Source organism: Ceratotherium simum, chromosome 6 (genome assembly GCF_057802395.1).
Source record: "Ceratotherium simum simum isolate JZ-2026a chromosome 6, ASM5780239v1, whole genome shotgun sequence".
Taxonomy (NCBI): Eukaryota; Metazoa; Chordata; class Mammalia; order Perissodactyla; family Rhinocerotidae; genus Ceratotherium; species Ceratotherium simum.
This window is the reverse complement of record NC_141905.1, coordinates 28,357,874-28,377,803: the sequence shown is the minus strand read 5'-3', so window position 1 is coordinate 28,377,803 and position 19,930 is coordinate 28,357,874. Positions and strand designations below refer to the sequence as shown.

General features: G+C 36.9%; 1 protein-coding gene across 1 annotated transcript in view; it reads right to left on the bottom strand.

The window, feature by feature from the left end:
- The window catches only part of CFAP70 (cilia and flagella associated protein 70), a 108,554-nt gene that overhangs the window by 38,323 nt on the left and 50,301 nt on the right, over positions 1-19,930 (bottom strand). The window contains exon 13 of the mRNA XM_087432042.1: positions 18,793-18,884. Coding sequence (XP_087288168.1) covers positions 18,793-18,884 — 92 coding nt within the window. The remainder of the gene's footprint in view (positions 1-18,792; positions 18,885-19,930) is intronic.

Here is a 19,930-nt window from a genome sequence, read left to right as displayed (position 1 = left end):
GGAGTAGGGGAGCATATTTCACCAGGGAAAGCCTCACTGAGATGATAAAATTTGAGCGAAGATCTGAGGGAAGTGAGGAGCAAGTCATGTAGATATCTGGTATAAGGAAATTACAGGCAAAGGGAACAGCAAGTGTAAAGGTCTTGCTGCAAGAGTGTGCCTGGCATGTGTGCAGAATAGTAGGGAGGCCAGTTTGGCTGGACTGAAAAAGTGAGGGCAAAGTACATACAGAATACATAGGCCCTTGTAGGCCATTGTAAGGACTTTGACTTTTACTCAGAGTGTGATGGAGAGTCACTGGTAGTTTCTGAGCAGAGGAGTTACATGAGTTGACTTCCTTTTTAATACAACCATTATAGAATGCTGTATTAAGAATAAACTGCCCAAATATCCATCAACTGAAGAATGGAAAAAGAAAATGTGGTATATCCATACAATGAAATATTATTCAACAATAAAGAAATGAAGTACTGATACATGCTATAGTATGGATGAACCTTGACAGCATCATGTTAAATGAAAGAAGCCAGTCACAAAGACCACATATTTTATGATTCCATTTATATGAAACGTCTAGATTTAGCAAATCTATACAAACAAAAAGTAGACAAGTGGTTGCCTAGGGCTGTCTGGTAGGGGTGGGAGGGTTGGCATGAGGGTTGGGAAGAAATATAGAAATGTAGAGTGACTGCTAACATATATGGGGTTTCTATTAGGGGTAACAAAACTGTTATAAAGTTGATTGTGGTGATGGCTGTACAACTCTGTGAGTATACTAAAAGTCATTGAATTGTACACTTTAAATGGATGAATTGAATGATCTATGAATTATATCTCAATAAAGCTGTTACTTTAGAAAAAAAGAATAAACTGAAGGGTGGAATGGTAGATGCAGGGAGACCAGGTGAGAGATTACTATGGCTCTGACCAGAGAGTTTGTGAGAATTAGATATACAAATCTGGAGTTCAGGAGAGAGGTCCAGGCTTGATATATAAATTTGGGAGCCATCAGCACATAGATGGTATTTAGAGCCATGAGACTGGATAGAAACCAAGGGAGTGAGTGTAGACTGAAAAGAAGTCCAGGGACTGAGCTCTGAGGGACTCCAACATTTAGAGGCTGGAGAGATAACAAAGGCCAGAGAGAGAGGAATAAAACCAGGAGAGTATGGTGTCCTGAAAGCCAGATAAAGAAAGTGCTTCAAGGAGGACTGAGTAGTTAAATGCTGATGACAGGTCACAATGACCCTGAGAGCAGACCACTGGATTTATCAATGTAGGGATCATTAATGGCCTTGCTAAGAATATTTATCTGAGGAGAAGTTATTGGAAGTGAATTACTAGGTTAAAAGATACAGGCATTTGTATTTTAATAGCTATTACCAAATTGCCCTCCACAGGAATTGTATACCAATTTATACTCTCACTAGTCGGTATGAGAGGACCTGTTTCCGAATATTCTTATCAATAACATAATGAGTTATCAAGCCTTTTTCTTCTTCTGCAATTAAAAAAAAACAAGGTATTTCAGGGTGTTTTTTTTTTAATTTTTGTGAGGAAGATCAGCCCTGAGCTAACATCCATGCTAATCCTCCTCTTTTTTTGCTGAGGAAGACCAGCTCTGAGCTAACATCTATTGCCAATCCTCCTGCTTTTTTCCCCCCAAAGCCCCAGTAGATAGTTGTATGTCATAGTTGCACATCCTTCTAGTTGCTGTATGTGGGACACAGCCTCAGCATGGCCGGAGAAGCGGTGCGTTGGTGCGCGCCCGGGATCCGAACCTGGGCTGCCAGTAGCGGAGCGCACGCACTTAACTGCTAAGCCACGGGTCCGGCCCAAGGGTGGTTTTTTTTTTTTAATTTTATTTATGTATTTATTTTTTCCCCCCAAAGCCCCAGTTGATAGTTGTATGTCATAGCTGCACATCCTTCTAGTTGCTGTATGTGGGACGCGGCCTCAGCATGGCCAGAGAAGCGGTGCATTGGTGCACGCCTGGGATCCGAACCCGGGCCGCCAGCAGCGGAGCACGCACACTTAACCGCTAAGCCACGGGAAGAAGGGTGCTTTTAATTTGCATTTCTTTTATTATGAAAGTAACTGAGCTTCTTTTCATGTTTAAGAATGCATTAAATTTATATATATTGTTATACATTGACAAGATTCAGCAGTTTGGTACACACATGCCTCAGCCAGGAACCAAAGGCAAATAATACTTTATGAATATCGGGTCCGATTTTCTATCACTGCCATTCTAATTAGCCTTTGCACTATATATTGTCACTATATATAGTTATATATTTATATTTGCATTATATATTGGAGGAGAAATATACCTTCTACCTCCCTACAGCCAAAGAAAAAACTTATAGCTAATAACTATTTCTCACTAAAAAAGTCTAAGGATATTTAAAAGTTGATACAGCATAATTTTAAAAGTACTATATATAGTTAAGCTAAATTGATAAAAAGTCAGAGGAGATAAAAACAATGATAAATTTAAAAAAAAACCTCATTGACAGAGGACAGATTGCTGGTTGCCAGAGGTGGGGGTGGAGGGTGGATGAAATGGGTGAAGGGAGTCAAATGGTACAAACCTCCAGTTATAAAGTAAATAAGTCATGAGGATGTAATATACAGCATGGTAACTACAGTTAATAATACTGTATTATATACTTGAAAGTTGCTAAGAGAGTGGATCTTAAAAGTTCTTATTACAAGAAAAACAAATTTTTTGTAACGATGTATGGTGACGGATGTTAATTAGATTTATTGTGGTGATCATTTTGCAATGCATATAAATATCAAATCATTATGTTGTACACCTGAAACCAATATACTATTATATGTCAATTATACTTCAATAAAAAATTGCTTCTGCATTTGCTATAAAACTTTCATTAACAATGCTATTATTCTGTCACTCAGTATTCTGTATGTAAGAGCTCAAATGAGAAATTTATTTTACAATTTAATGCCAAGAGAAAAATCCTGTCTCTAATTTTGGGACTAGTGTGTGTCTTCCTTTATGATTAGAATGGCATAACTTATAAGGCTGCCCTTTTTGTTAGACAACTCAGATTTGATGCTTATTCATGACCGCTTTATTTAACACTTTCTTCCTTTTTGTTTCCATGGCTTGAGTTTTTAACTTTGTATTTCTAGATTAGCAACCTAGTCTATATATATCATTTATGGTAAATAGTCTCAATTTATTTCTGGAAAGGGACTAAATGCAAAGTTTTAAAAAGTTTCAGAACCCTCTGGTATAAAAGGTGAATGTGCCACTACAAGCAGGTAATTCTCAAAAGGAGAGTTCCAAATGATTAATAAATATGTGAAAAAAAAATGTTTAATCTCACTAAAACATTTATAATGTGGGTTAAAATTAAAATGAGACACTTTCGGGCCGGCCCCGTGGCTTAGCGGTTGAGTGCGCGCGCTCCGCTGCTGGCGGCCCGGGTTCGGATCCCGGGTGCGCACGCGGCACTGCTTCTCCGGCCATGCGGAGGCCGCGTCCCTCATGCAGCAACTAGAAGGATGTGCAGCTATGACGTACAGCTATCTACTGGGGCTTTGGGGGGAAAATAAATAAATAAATAAAATCTTTAAAATGAGACACTTTCTTTCCCTGTCAAAATAGCAAAAATAGAAAACTATTGTGTTGGTGAATGTATGAAGGAATAGTAGTCTGTTGGTGAATGTATGAAGAAATAGCGGTCTTATACATTGCTTGTGGAACTGCAAACTTTTTGGAAGGCAATTTGGGGATATTTATCAAAAGCCTTAAAAATATCTGTAGTAATTAGTCTCCAAGATGGAAGCTGTCATTTCCTTTCCTCCTTCATTGAGCATGGTGCAATTCACATCAAGAGGTGAAGTCTAGACATCAGCAAAATGGCAGAGTAGATAACTGCATATTCCCATCCCTTCACAGAAACATTGAAAAAACAACCAGAAACTCTCAGTACCAACTTTGTCAGAACTATGGAAGACAGTTAAGGGTTTACAGCAACCAAGCAAATACTGAATCAAGAAAAAGGCAATTAAAAAAATAGTAGGAAAGCTTTGTGGTATCTTTACTTTCCCTTGCCCACCCCCTCTAATCCCCAGCTCAGTGGCAGTCTTGAAGATGGCAGCCCACATTTCCATGTGGCACACTGGTCCCCGATTCTGGAGAAGCAAAGCAGACCTTATTTGCAAGTTACTGTGTTTGTTCTAATCTATCTGGGCCTACCTGAAGGACTGACATAAGGCACTTGATTCTATTTCTCCTAATTTGAAACCCACTCAGGGTAGAAAAGCAGTGGGTGGGACTGCTCAAAAACATTGTAAGGTTAACAAAAACCCACAGCTCTGTGGGACAAAAGATATACAATAGACCACTTAAGACCTAGGAGGAAAAGCCAGGGAGTTTCTTTGGGAAATTAGGGTATTCAAAAGTACTTGTGTATCCTGGGGAATTTAGAAAGCCGCATACATGCCCAGGATAGGATACATGCTCAGAAAAGACCTGAAAAGACCCTAACCTTTCACTACTGACTGATCTATAGTCTCAGTGCAAGCAGAAAGTGAAAGCTAAGGCAGAATTATAAACAGCCTGGTTAAATGTTAAAAGAATGCCATGGCACAGAGTTATCTGCAAAGACAAAAAAAAATTTTTTTTGTTTTTGTTTATTAGTTTGTTTATATTAAGATACTGGCATTCAAGGAAATCTCAGTCAAAACACTGGCTGAACACAAGCTACAACTTTTAACAATCAAGAACAGCAAACCCTGGGGAAGAGGAAAATCTGATTTCCAAAATTCCCACATTATAGTATCCAAATGGCCAGTTTTCAACAAAAAAATCATAAAATGTACAAAGAAACATAAAAGTATGCTCTTTCAAAATAAAAAATAGACAGAAACTGTCCCCGAAGAAGCCCAGACATTGAGCATGCAACAAAAAGATGTTAAACAAACCAATTTAAATATGCTGAGAGCAAAAGCAAACCACAAAGGACTAAGAGAAACCAGGAAAATGATGTATAAACAAAATGAGAATATCAGTAAAGAGACAGAAATTATAAAAATTATAAATAGAAAGTCTGGAGTTGAAAAGTATAATAACTGAAATGAAAAAGTCACCAAAGGGTTCAAGATTGATCAGGCAGAAGAAAGAACCAGCAAACCTGAAGATAGAACAATTAAAATTATCCAGTCTGAGGAAGAGAAAGAAAAAAAAAATGAAAAAAAAGTGAACAGAGGCTAAAATCTGGGGGACACCATCAACATACGCATATATATAACCAACATACACATTATGGGAATCCCAGGAGAAGAGAGATGGAAAGGGCAAGAAAGAATTTTGAAGAATAATGTCCAAAAACTCCCAAAATTTGACGGAAGACATGTTTCTACACATCCAAGAAGCTTAACAAACTCCAAGCAAGATGAACTCAAAGAGATCTACACACGACACATTAGAGTCAAATTGTCAGAAGCCAAAGACAAAGAAAATAGCAAAAGTAGCAAGAGGAGTGACTCGTCACATAAGAATAACAGATAATTTCAATAATGTCAATAAGATTAACAGATAATTTCTTATCAGACACCATGGAGGTCAGAAGGCACTGGGGTGACATATTTAAAGTTTTGAAAGAAACAAAACTGCCAACCAAGAATTCTATATCCAGCAAACTATCCTTCAAGAATGAGGAGAAATTAAGACAATCCCAGATAAACAAATCTAAGAGAGTCTGTTACTAAGACTTACCCTATAAGAAATGCTAAAGGGAGCCCTTCAGGCTGAAATGAAAGGACACTAGTCAGTAACTGGAAGGCAAATGGAGAAATAAAGAACACTGGTAAAGATAAATATGAAAGCCAGTATTAATTTACTTTTGGTTTGTAACTCCTCATCTTTTTTTTTAAAAGGAAAATGCACAAAATAATAATTATAAATCTTTGTTAATAGGCACACAATCTATAAAAATATAACCTGTGACAATAATAATATAAAGAGGGAGGAATGGAGACAAATAGGAGCAGGGTATATAGTATTGAAGCTAAGTTGATATTGTTCAAACCAGGTTGTTACAGGTTTAAGATGTTAATTGTAATCCCCAAGGTAACCACTAAAAAAGTAACTAAAAAATATAAAGAAAAGGAAAGAAGAAGGGAATCTAAGTGGTACATTGTAAAAAGTCAAATATAAAAAAGGCAGTAATGAAGTAATTCAAGAACAGAAAACATATAAGACATGCAGATAACAAACAGATATAAAGTAGAAGTAAATCCTTCTTCATCAGTAATCACATTAAATGTAAATAGATTAATCCTTCCTATTAAAAGGCAAACTTGGCAGATTGGATTAAAAAAAAAAACAAGATTCATCTATCTGCTGTCTACAGATATTCCCTTTAGATATAAGGACACAAAGAGGTTGAAGGTAGGAGGATAGAAAAAGATATTCCATGTAAATAATAACCTAAACAGAACTGGGGAGGCTATATTATTATCAGACAAAATAGACTTTATTTTTTTTATTTATTTTTTTTTTTAATTTTTTGTTTATTGCAGTAACATTGGTTTATAACATTGTAAAAATTTCAGGTGTACATCATTGTACTTCCATTTCTGCATAGATTACATCATTTTCACCACCAAAATACTAATTACAACCCATCACCACACACATGTACCGAATTATCCCTTTCACCCTCCTCCCTCCCACTTCCCCTCTGGTAACCACCAATCCAATCTCTGTCCCTATGTGTTTGTTTATTGTTGTTATTATCTACTACTTAATGAAGGAAATCATGCGGTATTTGACCTTCTCCCTCTGACTTATTTCACTTTGCATTATACCCTCAATGTCCATCCATGATGTCACAAATGGCTGGATTTCATCGTTTCTTATGGCTGAGTAGTATTCCATTGTGTATATATACCACAGCTTCTTTATCCATTCGTCCCTTGATGGGCACTTAGGTTGCTTCCAAGTCTTGGCTATTGTGAATAACGCTGCAATGAACACGCATGTACCTTTACAAATTGGTGTTTTCAAGTTCTTTGGATAAATACCCAGCAGTGGGATGGCTGGATCATATGGTAGTTCTAGCCTTGATTTTTTGAGGAATCTCCATACTGTTTTCCATAGTGGCTGCACCAGTTTGCACTCCCACCAGCAGTGTATGAGAGTTCCCTTCTCTCCACATCCTCTTCAACACATGTTGTTTCCTGTCTTGTTAATTATAGCCATTCTGACGGGCGTCAGGTGATATCTCATTGTAGTTTTGATTTGCATTTCCCTGATAGTTAATGATTTTGAACATCTTTTCATGTGTCTGTTGGCCATCTGTATATCTTCTTTGGAGAAATGTCTGTTCAGGTCCTTTGCTCATTTTTTAATTGGGTTGGTAGTTTTTTTGTTGGTAAGATGCATGAGTTCTTTATATATTTTGGAGACTAAGCCCTTATCAGAAGTATGGTTTGCAAATATCTTCCCCCAATTGTTAGGTTGTCTTTTCGTTTTGTTGATGGCTTCCTTTGCTGTGCAGAAGCTTTTTAGTTTGATGTAGTCCCATTTGTTTATTTTTTCTATTGTTTCTCTTGCCCGGTCAGACGTGGTGTTTGAGAAGATGTTGCTAAGACTGATGTCAAAGAGCGTACTGCCTATGTTTTCTTCTAGAAGTTTCACAGTTTCAGGTCTTACATTCAAGTCTTTAATCCATTTGGAGTTAATTTTTGTGTATGGTGTAAGGTAAGGGTCTACTTTCATTTTTTTGCATATGGCTATCCAGTTTTCCCAACACCATTTGTTTTTTTTTGTTTTTTTTTTTAAATTTTTTGTTTATTGCAGTAACATTGGTTTATAACATTGTAAAAATTTCAGGTGTACATCATTGTACTTCTATTTCTGCATAGATTACATCATGTTCACCACCAAAATACTAATTACAACCCATCACCACACACATGTACCCAATTATCCCATTCACCCTCCTCCCTCCCCCCTTCCCCTCTGGTAACCACCAATCCAATCTCTGTCCCTATGTGTTTGTTTATTGTTGTTATTATCTACTACTTAATGAAGGAAATCATACGGTATTTGACCTTCTCCCTCTGACTTATTTCACTTTGCATCATGCCCTCAATGTCCATCCATGTTGTCACAAATGGCTGGATTTCATCGTTTCTTATGGCTGAGTAGTATTCCATTGTGTATATATACCACAGCTTTTTTATCCATTCGTCCCTTGATGGGCACTTAGGTTGCTTCCAAGTCTTGGCTATCGTGAATAAGGCTGCAATGAACACAGGGGTGCATGTACCTTTGCAAATTGGTGTTTTCAAGTTCTTTGGATAAATACCCAACAGTGGAATAGCTGGATCATATGGTAGTTCTATCGTTGATTTTTTGAGGAATCTCCATACTGTTTTCCATAGTGGCTGCACCAGTTTGCACTCCCACCAGCAGTGTATGAGAGTTCCCTTCTCTCCACATCCTCTCCAACACATGTTGTTTCCTGTCTTGTTAATTATAGCCATTCTGACGGGCGTGAGGTGATATCTCATTGTAGTTTTGATTTGCATTTCCCTGATAGTTAGTGATTTTGAACATCTTTTCATGTGTCTGTTGGCCATCTGTATATCTTCTTTGGAGAAATGTCTGTTCAGGTCTTTTGCCCATTTTTTAATTGGCTTGGTAGTTTTTTTGTTGTTGAGATGCATGAGTTCTTTATATATTTTGGAGATTAAGCCCTTATCAGATGTATGGTTTGCAAATATCTTCTCCCAATTGTTAGGTTGTCTTTTCGTTTTGTTGATGGTTTCCTTTGCTGTGCAGAAGCTTTTTAGTTTGATGTAGTCCCATTTGTTTATTTTTTCTATTGTTTCTCTTGCCGGTCAGATGTGGTGTTTGAAAAAGTGTTGCTAAGACTGATGTCGAAGAGCGTACTGCCTATGTTTTCTTCTAGAACTTTCACAGTTTCAGGTCTTACATTCAAGTCTTTAATCCATTTGGAGTTAATTTTTGTGTATGGTGTAAGGTAAGAGTCTACTTTCATTTTTTTGCATATGGCTATCCAGTTTTCCCAACACCATTTGTTGAAGAGACTTTCTTTTCCCCATTGTATGTTCTTGGCTCCTTTGTCAAAGATTAGCTGTCTATAGATGTGTGGGTTTATTTCTGGGCTTTCGATTCTATTCCATTGATCTGTGTGTCTGTTTTTGTGCCAGTACCATGCTGTTTTGGTTACTATAGCTTTGTAGTATATTTTGAAATCAGGGAGTGTGATACCTCCAGCTTTGTTCTTTTTTCTCAGGATTCCTTTAGCTATTCGGGGTCTTTTGTTGTTCCATATAAATTTTAGGATTCTTTGTTCTATTTCTGTGAAAAATGTTGTTGGAACTTTGATAGGGATTGCATTGAATCTATAGATGGCTTTAGGAAGTATGGACATCTTAACTATGTTAATTCTTCCAATCCAAGAGCACGGAATATCTTTCCATTTCTTTGTGTCTTCTTCAATTTCTTTCAGAAATGTTTTATAGTTTTCGGTGTACAGATCTTTCACCTCTTTGGTTAAGTTTATTCCTAGGTATTTTATTCTTTTTGTTGCAATTGTAAATGGGATGGTATTCTTAATTTCTCTTTCTGCTACTTCGTTGTTAGTGTACAGAAATGCAACTGATTTTTGTATGTTGATTTTGTATCCTGCAACTTTACCATATTCGTTTATTACTTCTAAAGTTTTCTGGTGGATTCTTTGGGGTTTTCTATATATAAAATCATGTCATCTGCAAATAGTGACAGTTTCACTTCTTCCTTTCCAATTTGGATCCCTTTTATTTCTTTCTCTTGCCTGATTGCTCTGGCTAGGACTTCCAATACTATGTTAAATAGGAGGGGTGACAGTGGGGCATCCTTGTCTGGTTCCTGTTCTTAGAGGATAGCTTTCAGTTTTTCACCATTGAGGATGATATTAGCTGTGGGTTTCTCATATATGGTCTTTATTATGTTGAGGTACTTTCCTTCTATACCCATTTTATTCAAGAGTTTTTATCATAAATGGATGCTGGATCTTGTCAAATGCTTTCTCTGCATCTATTGAGATGATCATGTGATTTTGTTCTTCATTTTATTAATGTGGTGTATTACGTTGATTGATTTGTGAATGTTAAACAATCCCTGCATACCTGGAATAAATCCCACTTGATCATGGTGTATAATCTTTTTAACGTATTGTTGTATGCGATTTGCTAGTATTTTGTTGAGGATTTTTCGCATCGATGTTCATCAGTGATATTGGCCTGTAATTTTCTTTTTTTGTGTTGTCGTGTCTGGTTTTTGGTATCAGGGTAATGTCAGCTTAGTAGAATGAGTTAGGAGCTTCCCCTCCTCAATTTGCTGGAAGAGTTTGAGAAGGATAGGTATTAAGTCTTCTTTGAATGTTTGGTAGAATTCACCAGGAAGCCGTCTGGTCCTGGACTTTTATTTTTGGGGAGGTTTGTGATTACTGTTTCGATCTCCTTACTGGTGATTGGTCTATTCAAATTCTCTACTTCTTCTTGATCCAGTTTTGGAAGGTTGTATGATTCTAAGAATTTATCCATTTCTTCCAGATTGTCGAATTGGTTGGCATATAGTTTTTCATAGTATTCTCTTATAATCTTTTGTATTTCTGAGGTGTCTGTTGTAACCTCTCCTCTTTCATTTCTGATTTTACTTATTTGCGCCTTCTCTCTTTTTTTCTTGGTGAGTCTAGCTAAAGGTTTGTCTATTTTGTTGATCTTTTCAAAGAACCAGCTCTTGGTTTTATTAATTTTTTCTATTGTTTTTGGTCTCTATTTCATTTATTTCTGCTCTGATTTTATTATTTCCCTTCTTCTACTGATTTTGGGTTTTGTTTGTTCTTCTTTTTCCAGTTCCTTTAGGTGCATTGTTAGATTGTTTATTTTGAGATTTTTCTTGTTTGATGAGATAGGCCTGTATTGCTATAAACTTCCCTCTTAGAACCGCTTTTGCTGTATCCCATAAATTCTGGCATGTCGTATTTTCATTTTCATTTGTCTCCAGGTATTTTTGATTTCTTCTTTGATTTCTTCATTAACCCAGTCGTTGTTCAGTAGCATTTTGTTTAATCTCCATGTATTTGTGGCTTTTCTGATTTTCTTCCTATAGTTGATTTCTAGTTTCATACCTTTGTGGTCAGAAAAAGATGCTTGGTATTATTTCAATCTTCTTAAATTTATGGAGACTTGTTTGTGGCCTAATATGTGATCAATCCTGGAGAACGTTCCATGTGCATTTGAAAAGAACGTGTATTCTTCGGTTTTTGGATGGAATGCTCTGTATATATCTACTAGGTCCATCTGTTCTAGTGTGTCGTTTAAGGCCAATGTTTCCTTATTGATCTTCTGTTTGGATGATCTATCCGTTGGTGTAAGTGGAGTGTTAAAGTCCCTACTCTTATTGTGTTACTGTCTATTTCTGTTTTTATGTCTGTTAATAATTGCTTTATATATTTAGGTGCACCTACATTGGGTGCGTAGATATTTACAAGTGTTATATCCTCTTGTTGGATTGTTCCCTTGATCATTATGTAATGCCCTTCTTTGTCTCGTTTTACAGTTTTGTTTTAAAGTCTATTTTGTCTGATATGAGTACTGCTACCCCAGCTTTCTTTTTCATTGCCATTTGCGTGAGTATCTTTTTCCATCCCTTCACTTTCAGTTTGTGAGTGTCTTTAGGTCTGAAGTGTGTCTCTTGTATGCAGCATATATATGGGTCTTGTTTTTATCCAGTCAGCCACCCTATGCCTTTTAATTGGAGCATTTAGTCCATTGACGTTTAAAGTAGCTATTGATAAGTATGTACTTACTGCCATTTTTTAACTTTTTTTTTTTTTTCCTCAGTGTTTTAGTAGTCCTTCTCTGTTCCTTACTTCTTCTATACAGAATTGATGGTCACTTTAGTTTGACCTCTGTCTGAAAGCTGTACTCTTTAACTACCCTCCTCCCTCCTTTTATGTTTTTGATATCATATCCAACCTCTTTTTTGTGCATTTGTATCCATTACGTTCTAATCGTGGAAATAGATAATTTTTCCTATTTGTGGTCTTCTCTTTTCCCCTTAAATCAGTCCCTTTAACATTTCTTGTAGCACTGGTTTCTTGGTGACAAACTCCTTTAATTTTTGCTTATCTGGGAAAATTTTGATCTCTCCTTCCATTTTGAATGATAACCTTGCTGGGTAGAGTATTCTTGGCTGTAAGTTTTTTCCTTTTAGCACTTTAAATATATCATGCCATTCTCTTCTAGCCTGTAGCTGCTCCCGGCGGCCGTGAAGCTGGCGGCTTGTGACGGCGGCATTTTTCCTCTCCAGAAGGGAGTCTCTGCCTCTTCTACCCCAGTTAGGATTGTCCGTTGTTGCAGGAGTTCCTCTTATCCAGTTTTCAGTTCTGTCTCAGGGGTAATTTTTCCACGAGTAGTTGTAAATTGGCTGTGTCCACGGGAGGAGGTGAGTTCAGAGTCTGCCTATGCCGCCGTCTTGACTCCGCCCCCCCAACACCATTTGTTGAAGAGACTTTCTTTTCCCCATTGTATGTTCTTGGCTCCTTTGTCAAAGATTAGCTGTCCATAGATGTGTGGGTTTATTTCTGGGCTTTCGATTCTATTCCATTGATCTGTGTGTCTGTTTTTGTGCCAGTACCATGCTGTTCTGGTTACTACACCTTTGTAGTATATTTTGAAATCAGGGAGTGTGATACCTCCAACTTTGTTCTTTTTTCTCAGGATTCCTTTAGCTATTTGGGGTCTTTTGTTGTTCCATATAAATTTTAGGATTCTTTGTTCTATTTCTGTGAAAAATGTTGTTGGAACTTTGATAGGGATTGCAATGAATCTATAGATGGCTTTAGGAAGTATGGACATCTTAACTATGTTAATTCTTCCAATCCAAGAGCACGGAATATCTTTCCATTTCTTTGTGTCTTCTTCAATTTCTTTCAGAAATGTTTTATAGTTTTCGGTGTACAGATCTTTCACCTCTTTGGTTAAGTTTATTCCTAGGTATTTTATTCTTTTTGTTGCAATTGTAAATGGGATGGTATTCTTAATTTCTCTTTCTGCTACTTCGTTGTTAGTGTACAGAAATGCAACTGATTTTTGTATGTTGATTTTGTATCCTGCAACTTTACCATATTCGTTTATTACTTCTAAAAGTTTTCTGGTGGATTCTTTGGGGTTTTCTATATATAAAATCATGTCATCTGCAAATAGTGACAGTTTCACTTCTTCCTTTCCAATTTGGATCCCTTTTATTTCTTTCTCTTGCCTGATTGCTCTGGCTAGGACTTCCAGTACTATGTTAAATAGGAGTGGTGACAGTGGGCATCCTTGTCTGGTTCCTGTTCTTAGAGGGATGGCTTTCAGTTTTTCACCATTGAGGATGATATTAGCTGTGGGTTTCTCATATATGGTCTTTATTATGTTGAGGTACTTTCCTTCTATACCCATTTTATTCAGAGTTTTTATCATAAATGGATGCTGTATCTTGTCAAATGCTTTCTCTGCATCTATTGAGATGATCATGTGATTTTTATTCTTCATTTTATTAATGTGGTGTATTACGTTGATTGATTTGCAAATGTTAAACCATCCCTGCATCCCTGGAATAAATCCCACTTGATCATGGTGTATAATCTTTTTAACGTATTGTTGTATGCGATTTGCTAGTATTTTATTGAGGATTTTTGCATCGATGTTCATCAGTGATATTGGCCTGTAATTTTCTTTTTTTGTGTTGTCCTTGTCTGGTTTTGGTATCAGGGTAATGTCAGCTTCGTAGAATGAGTTAGGGAGCTTCCCCCCCTCCTCAATTTGCTGGAAGAGTTTGAGAAGGATAGGTATTAAGTCTTCTTTGAATGTTTGGTAGAATTCACCAGGGAAGCCATCTGGTCCTGGACTTTTATTTTTGGGGAGGTTTGTGATTACTGTTTCGATCTCCTTACTGGTGATTGGTCTATTCAAATTCTCTACTTCTTCTTGATCCAGTTTTGGAAGGTTGTATGATTCTAAGAATTTATCCATTTCTTCCAGATTGTCAGACAAAATAGACTTTAAATCAAAAAAGGTTACAAGAGACAAAGAAGAGCATTAAAGGCTCCAGACAGCAATAAAATATAACAATTATAAATATATATGTATTTAACAGAGCCCTAAAATATATAAAGCAAAAATTGAGAAAATTGAAGGGAGAAATGGACAGTTCTTCAATAATAGAGACTTCAATACTCCACTTTCAATAATGGATAGGTCAACCAGACAGAAGCTCAATACGGAAATAGAGGACTTAAATGATAGTATAAACCAATTAGACCTAACAGACACATACAGAACACTCTACCCAACAACTAAAGAATACACATTCTTCTCAATGCACATGGAACATTCCGCAGAATAGCCCATATATTAGGCCAAAAACACCTGTCAATAAATTTTAAAAAACTGAAATCGTACCAAGTGCAGTCATGTGTCACTTAACGATGGGGATACATTCTGAGAAATGCGTTATTAGGCAATTTCATCGTTGTGCAAACATCATAGAGTAGACTTACACAAACTGAGGTGGTACAGCCTACTACACATCCAGGCTATATGGTATAGCCTATTGTCCTAGGCTACAAACCTGCACAGCATATTACTGTACTGAATACTGTAGGCAATTGTAACACAATGGTAATTATCTGTGTATCTAAACATATCTAAACAAAAAAGGTACAGTAAAAATATGGTATAAAAGATAAAAAATGGTACACCTGTATAGGGCACTTACCACGAATGGAGCTTGCAGGACTGGAAGTTGCTCTGGGTGAGTCAGTGAGTAAGTGATGAGTGAATATGAAGGCCTAGGACATTACTGTAGACTTCATAAACACTGTACACTTAGGCTACACTAAATTTATTTAAAAAATGTTTCTTTCTTCTATAATAAATTAAACCTAGCTTACTGTAACTTTTTTATTTTATAAACTTTTAAATTTTTTTTAACTTTTGTAATAATACTTAGCTTAAAACACCAACACATGGAACCACTGTACAAAAATATTTTCTTTCTTTATGTCCTTATTCTATAAGCTTTTTTCTATTTAAAAAAATTTTTTTTCACTTTTTAAACTTTTCTGCTGAAAACTAAGACACAAACACACATATTAGCCTAGGCCTACACAGGGTCAGGATCATCAGTATCACTGTCTTCCACCTCCACATCTTGTCCCACTAGGTCTTTGGGGGCAATATCATGCATGGAGCTGTCATCTCCTATGATAACAATGCCTTTTTCTGGAATATCTCTTGAAGGACTTGCCTGAGGCTCTTCTTGAGGAGATGTCACTCTTTTCAGAAATATGTCTATGGTGGTTTGCCTGGTTTATTTCTTTTTTTCATCATAGGTTTATTTGCCTGTAAGCAGATAATACACCATGAACATTCTTCTCTATTAATGAAAACCTTTTGGTGTTGGGGTCCATGTTTTCAAACTTTTTAAGGAGCTTGTTGAGGTCTGCAAAAGCTTCTGCTAAACTCGTCAGTATGAATTTTCTTGGGGATTATTCTTCTCCTGCAGTTTCCTTTTCTCTTGCCTCTTCTTCAGCTATGTTTTTCTGTTTTAGTTACAAGAACTCCTCATTAGTCAATTTCTCAGGAACTACTTCTAGTTGCTCCTCAATGTCACCCTCATCCACACCCAGATTAAAGTTGTTTGCCATCTCAACCACAGTGTTGTTGAGTTGTGCAACCTCCTCATCCTTGGCAAATCCTTTGAAATCATGGATGAACCTCTTGAGTGTCTTCTTCCAGATGCCACTCATACACTCCTTGGTGACATCACCCCAAGCCCAAGCAAGGTCTTGATGCAGCCATAGATGTTGGAATCCTTCCAGAATTGCATCAGTGTCTTCTCAGTGTCTTTCTCAGTTGCAGCAATAGCCTGGACAAAGGTACTCTTCAGGTAGTAGGCCTTAAAAGCTGCTATAACTCCTTGATCCATTGGTTGGATCAAAGAGGTGGTGTTTGAAGGAAGAAATACTGCTTTGATATTGGGATGAAGATCACCAATAAAAGGAGGATGTCCAGGACCACTGTCAACAATAAGCAAAATCTTGAAAGGTATGTTATTCTCCAAACAGAACTTTTCTATTTCACTGGCACAGCAATTCAGGAGGGCATCTTGGAAGAGGAGCTGGGTCACCCATGACTTCTTATTGCTCCTGTAGTACACTGGCAGTGTGTGCTTATGGATATGCTTGAAGGCCCTGTGGCTTTCATTGTGCCAAATCACAAAGGATTTCAATATATAGCCTGCAACATTGCCCCCAAGCAAGACTATTATCCTGTCCTTAAAACCCCTGAAACCTGGCATTGACTTGACCTCCTTACTGATGAAAATCCTTTCAGGCATCAGTTTTCAGAATAAGAAGGTTTTATCCATATTGAATATTTGCTCTAGCAGGTAATTTTCCTCCACAATCAGCTTATCTAGAGTTTCCAAAAATTCTTCAGCTGCCTTCACATCAGCACTTGCAGACTCACCAGTCACTTTCACATTATGTAATGAATAATACTTCTTGCATCATTTAAACCACCCAGAGCTAGCAGTAAATTCAACATGGTAGTTGGGTCCAGCCTTTTCTTTCAACATCGCAAACAAACTTTTTACTTTGGCTGTGATCGTCATGGTGCTGAAATGGATACATTTCTGTGTCTGGTCTTCAACCCAGGTGATTAGAAGTTTCTCCATGTCTGATAGAGGCCCTTCTCAATTTTTTGTTACTCTCATTGCCATTGATGAAGCAGATCCTCTAACAGCTTCCATCACTTTGTTCTTGTTCTTCGAGGTCATGGCTATGGTAGGATCGGACATGCCTGACTGGCGAGCAATAACCATCACTGATTTTCCACCTTCGTAGTCCTTAATCACTTTTAATTTCATTTCCAGGTCAATCACTCAACATGGCCTCTTACTGGCAACACTAGAAGTGGATTTTGTACTCTTAGGGGCCATGATGAACAAAACAACATGAGATTAAATCACGCATAAGAAAAAAATGATACAATCAAGAGATGCGGTACACATGAGATGTATGAGGCTGCTGCCAGCATAACATGGTATACTGTTTTACAGTAAACACTTTTTTTATAAGTAGAAAAGGTACACTCTAAAATAATGATAAAAAGTGTAGTATAGTAAATACACAAACCAGTAACATAGTCATTTATTATCATTATCAAGTATTATGTACTGTACATAATAGTAAATGCTATACTTTTATACGCCTGGTAGAGCAGTAGGTTTGTTTACACCAGTATCACTACAAACACTGAGTAATGTATTGCGCTACAACGTTACAATGGCTATGACATCACTAGGCGATAGGAATTTGTCAGCTCCATTATAATATTATGGGACCACCATTGTATATATGGTCTGTCATTGACCAAAACGTCGTTATGTGGTGCATGACTGTATCTTTTTTAATCACAATGGAATGAAACTAGAAATCAATAACTGGAAGGAAACTGGAAAACTAGAAAATTCACAAATATGTGGAAATTAAGCAACACACTTAAACAACCTATAGGTCAAAGAAAAAATCACAAGGGAAATTAGAAAATACCATAAGATGAATAAAAACAAAACCATAACATACCAAAACTTATGGGATGCAATGAAAGAAGTGCTCAGAGGGAAATTTATAGCTCTAAACACATACATTAAAAAGAAGAGGGGCCAGCCCGGTGGTGCAAGCGGTTAAGTGCGCATGCTCCGCTGCAGCAGCCCGGGGTTGGCTGGTTCCGATCCCGGACACGCACCGTCACACCACTTGTTAAGCCACGCTGTGGTGGCGTCCCATATAAAGTAGAGGAAGATGGGCACGAATGTTAGCCCAGGGCCAGTCTTCCTCAGCAAAAAAAAAGGAGGATTGGCATTGGATGTTAGTTCAGGGCTGGTCTTCCTCACAAAAAAAAGAAGAAGAAGAAGAAGAAAGCTCTCAAATCAATAACCTAACTGTACATCTTAAGGAACTAGAAAAGGAGAGCAAACTAAACTGAAAGCTAGCAGAAGTAAGGAAATAATAAAGGTTAGAGTAGAGGTAAATACAACGGAGAGAGACAATCAGCAAAACCAAAAAGCTGGTTCTTTAAAAAGATCAACAAAATTGATAAATCTTTAGGTAGATGGACTGAGAAAAAAAGAATGAAGACTCAAATTACTAAAATCAGAAATAAAAGTAGGGATATTACTCCCCATTTTACAGAGATAAAAAGGATAATAAGAGAATACTATGAACAATTGTACATCAACAAATTAGATAACCTAGATGAAATGGACAACTTCCTAGAAACACAATCAAAGCACTATGGTACTATATAAAAATAGTTTTTAAAAATTACATATATTTATACATAATGTGGTTTGTGTGTGTGTGTAATATAGAGGTGTTATAATAACTAAAGAAGGGTAAATACTAAGGTTTTAAAAGTGGTTATCACTGGGTGAGTAGAAATATGTGTGTTTTTATATGCTTTCTTGCTGATCTAAATTTTATCAAATTTTTTGTAATGGGCATATAGTGCTTTTGTAATAAGAAAACAACAGTTAACAAAAGAAACTTTATCTGGGAAAAAACCAGAAAACTGTCTGCTGCTTAGCCCAGGGGAAATTACATTTATAGGGACAAAATGACTTCCTTTTATTAATACCTAAACTATTTTTGCAAAACAAGTATGAAAACCATTGCTACACACCTTTTGGCTAGCTCCTCAGGCATTCGCTTTGGAACCAAGGCTTTGTCCAGCTCAATCTCCAAAACAATGTATGTCCCTGCTTCTACATATTGCTGTAAAGACATTTTTCTCTAATTTATTCTTTCCAGAAAAAGATATTTATGAAAAAATTTTAGTAACATAAGATAATGCTCACAATATAGTCAGTGACAAAACTGCATATACAACTATATATAGGGTGATCTTGACTGTTAAAATATTTTTTACATAGTAAAATAACTAGAAAGAAAAATAGCAACAGTGGTTATCTTTTGCAGAAAAGTGTTTTCAGTTTTATTCTTGGAAACTTCTACCCCAGTTGAAGCCCCGTTTTACTTGTTTAATACTTTTCTTGGACTGTTATAAGTGAATGCCATTCTTTCTCCCACCGAACCTTTCATGAGTCCTGTAGAAAATTCTTCTCATAACCTTCTGACATTCCCACTCACAGCCTTCTAAGCACTATCTACCAACTGCGACCTGATGGACATTTCTACCCAGATTTTTGCCAGCATCCTAAATACATATCTAAAATCGAACTTATTTCCCCTGTATCAACCTCTCTTTTGGCTTTTCTCTTAATGATTTTGCCATCCTTCCAAAAAGTGAGGCTTGAAACCTGAGTTATCTTTAATGTTTCTTCCTCAACACCCCCAAAGCTTCCCAATTCTACACCCTGCTTCTGCAGATTTCTGACTTTATGACAAAACCTTCCCTAAGTCGAATTGTCATCAACACTCACCTGTACTATAAGAAAAACCTATGAACTGACATCTGAAGCCCCTACTCCCAAATCTCTTTTAAACATCTTTGCAAGAGTTCTGCCTTGAAGCACACATGAGGTCTTATTTCTCCTTGACTTAAAAACCTTTACTGTGAGTCTGTAAGATAAGGCTTGAGTCCCTCATCACCTACAGAATGAAGCCCAAGCTTTTTAGCAAGTCTTGCAAAGTTTTTCTACAGCCTGACTCAGCCTCTCTCTTCTTTCTTACCTCCTTTTAGAACCTCTCCTTTCTCTTCATTTCTCTGTACCATACACTGAATTAATTGATGTACCCTGAATTCTGCTACCTCCTTTGTGCCTTGACTCAAGCTGTTCCCCAGCCCTGAAATGCCTCTC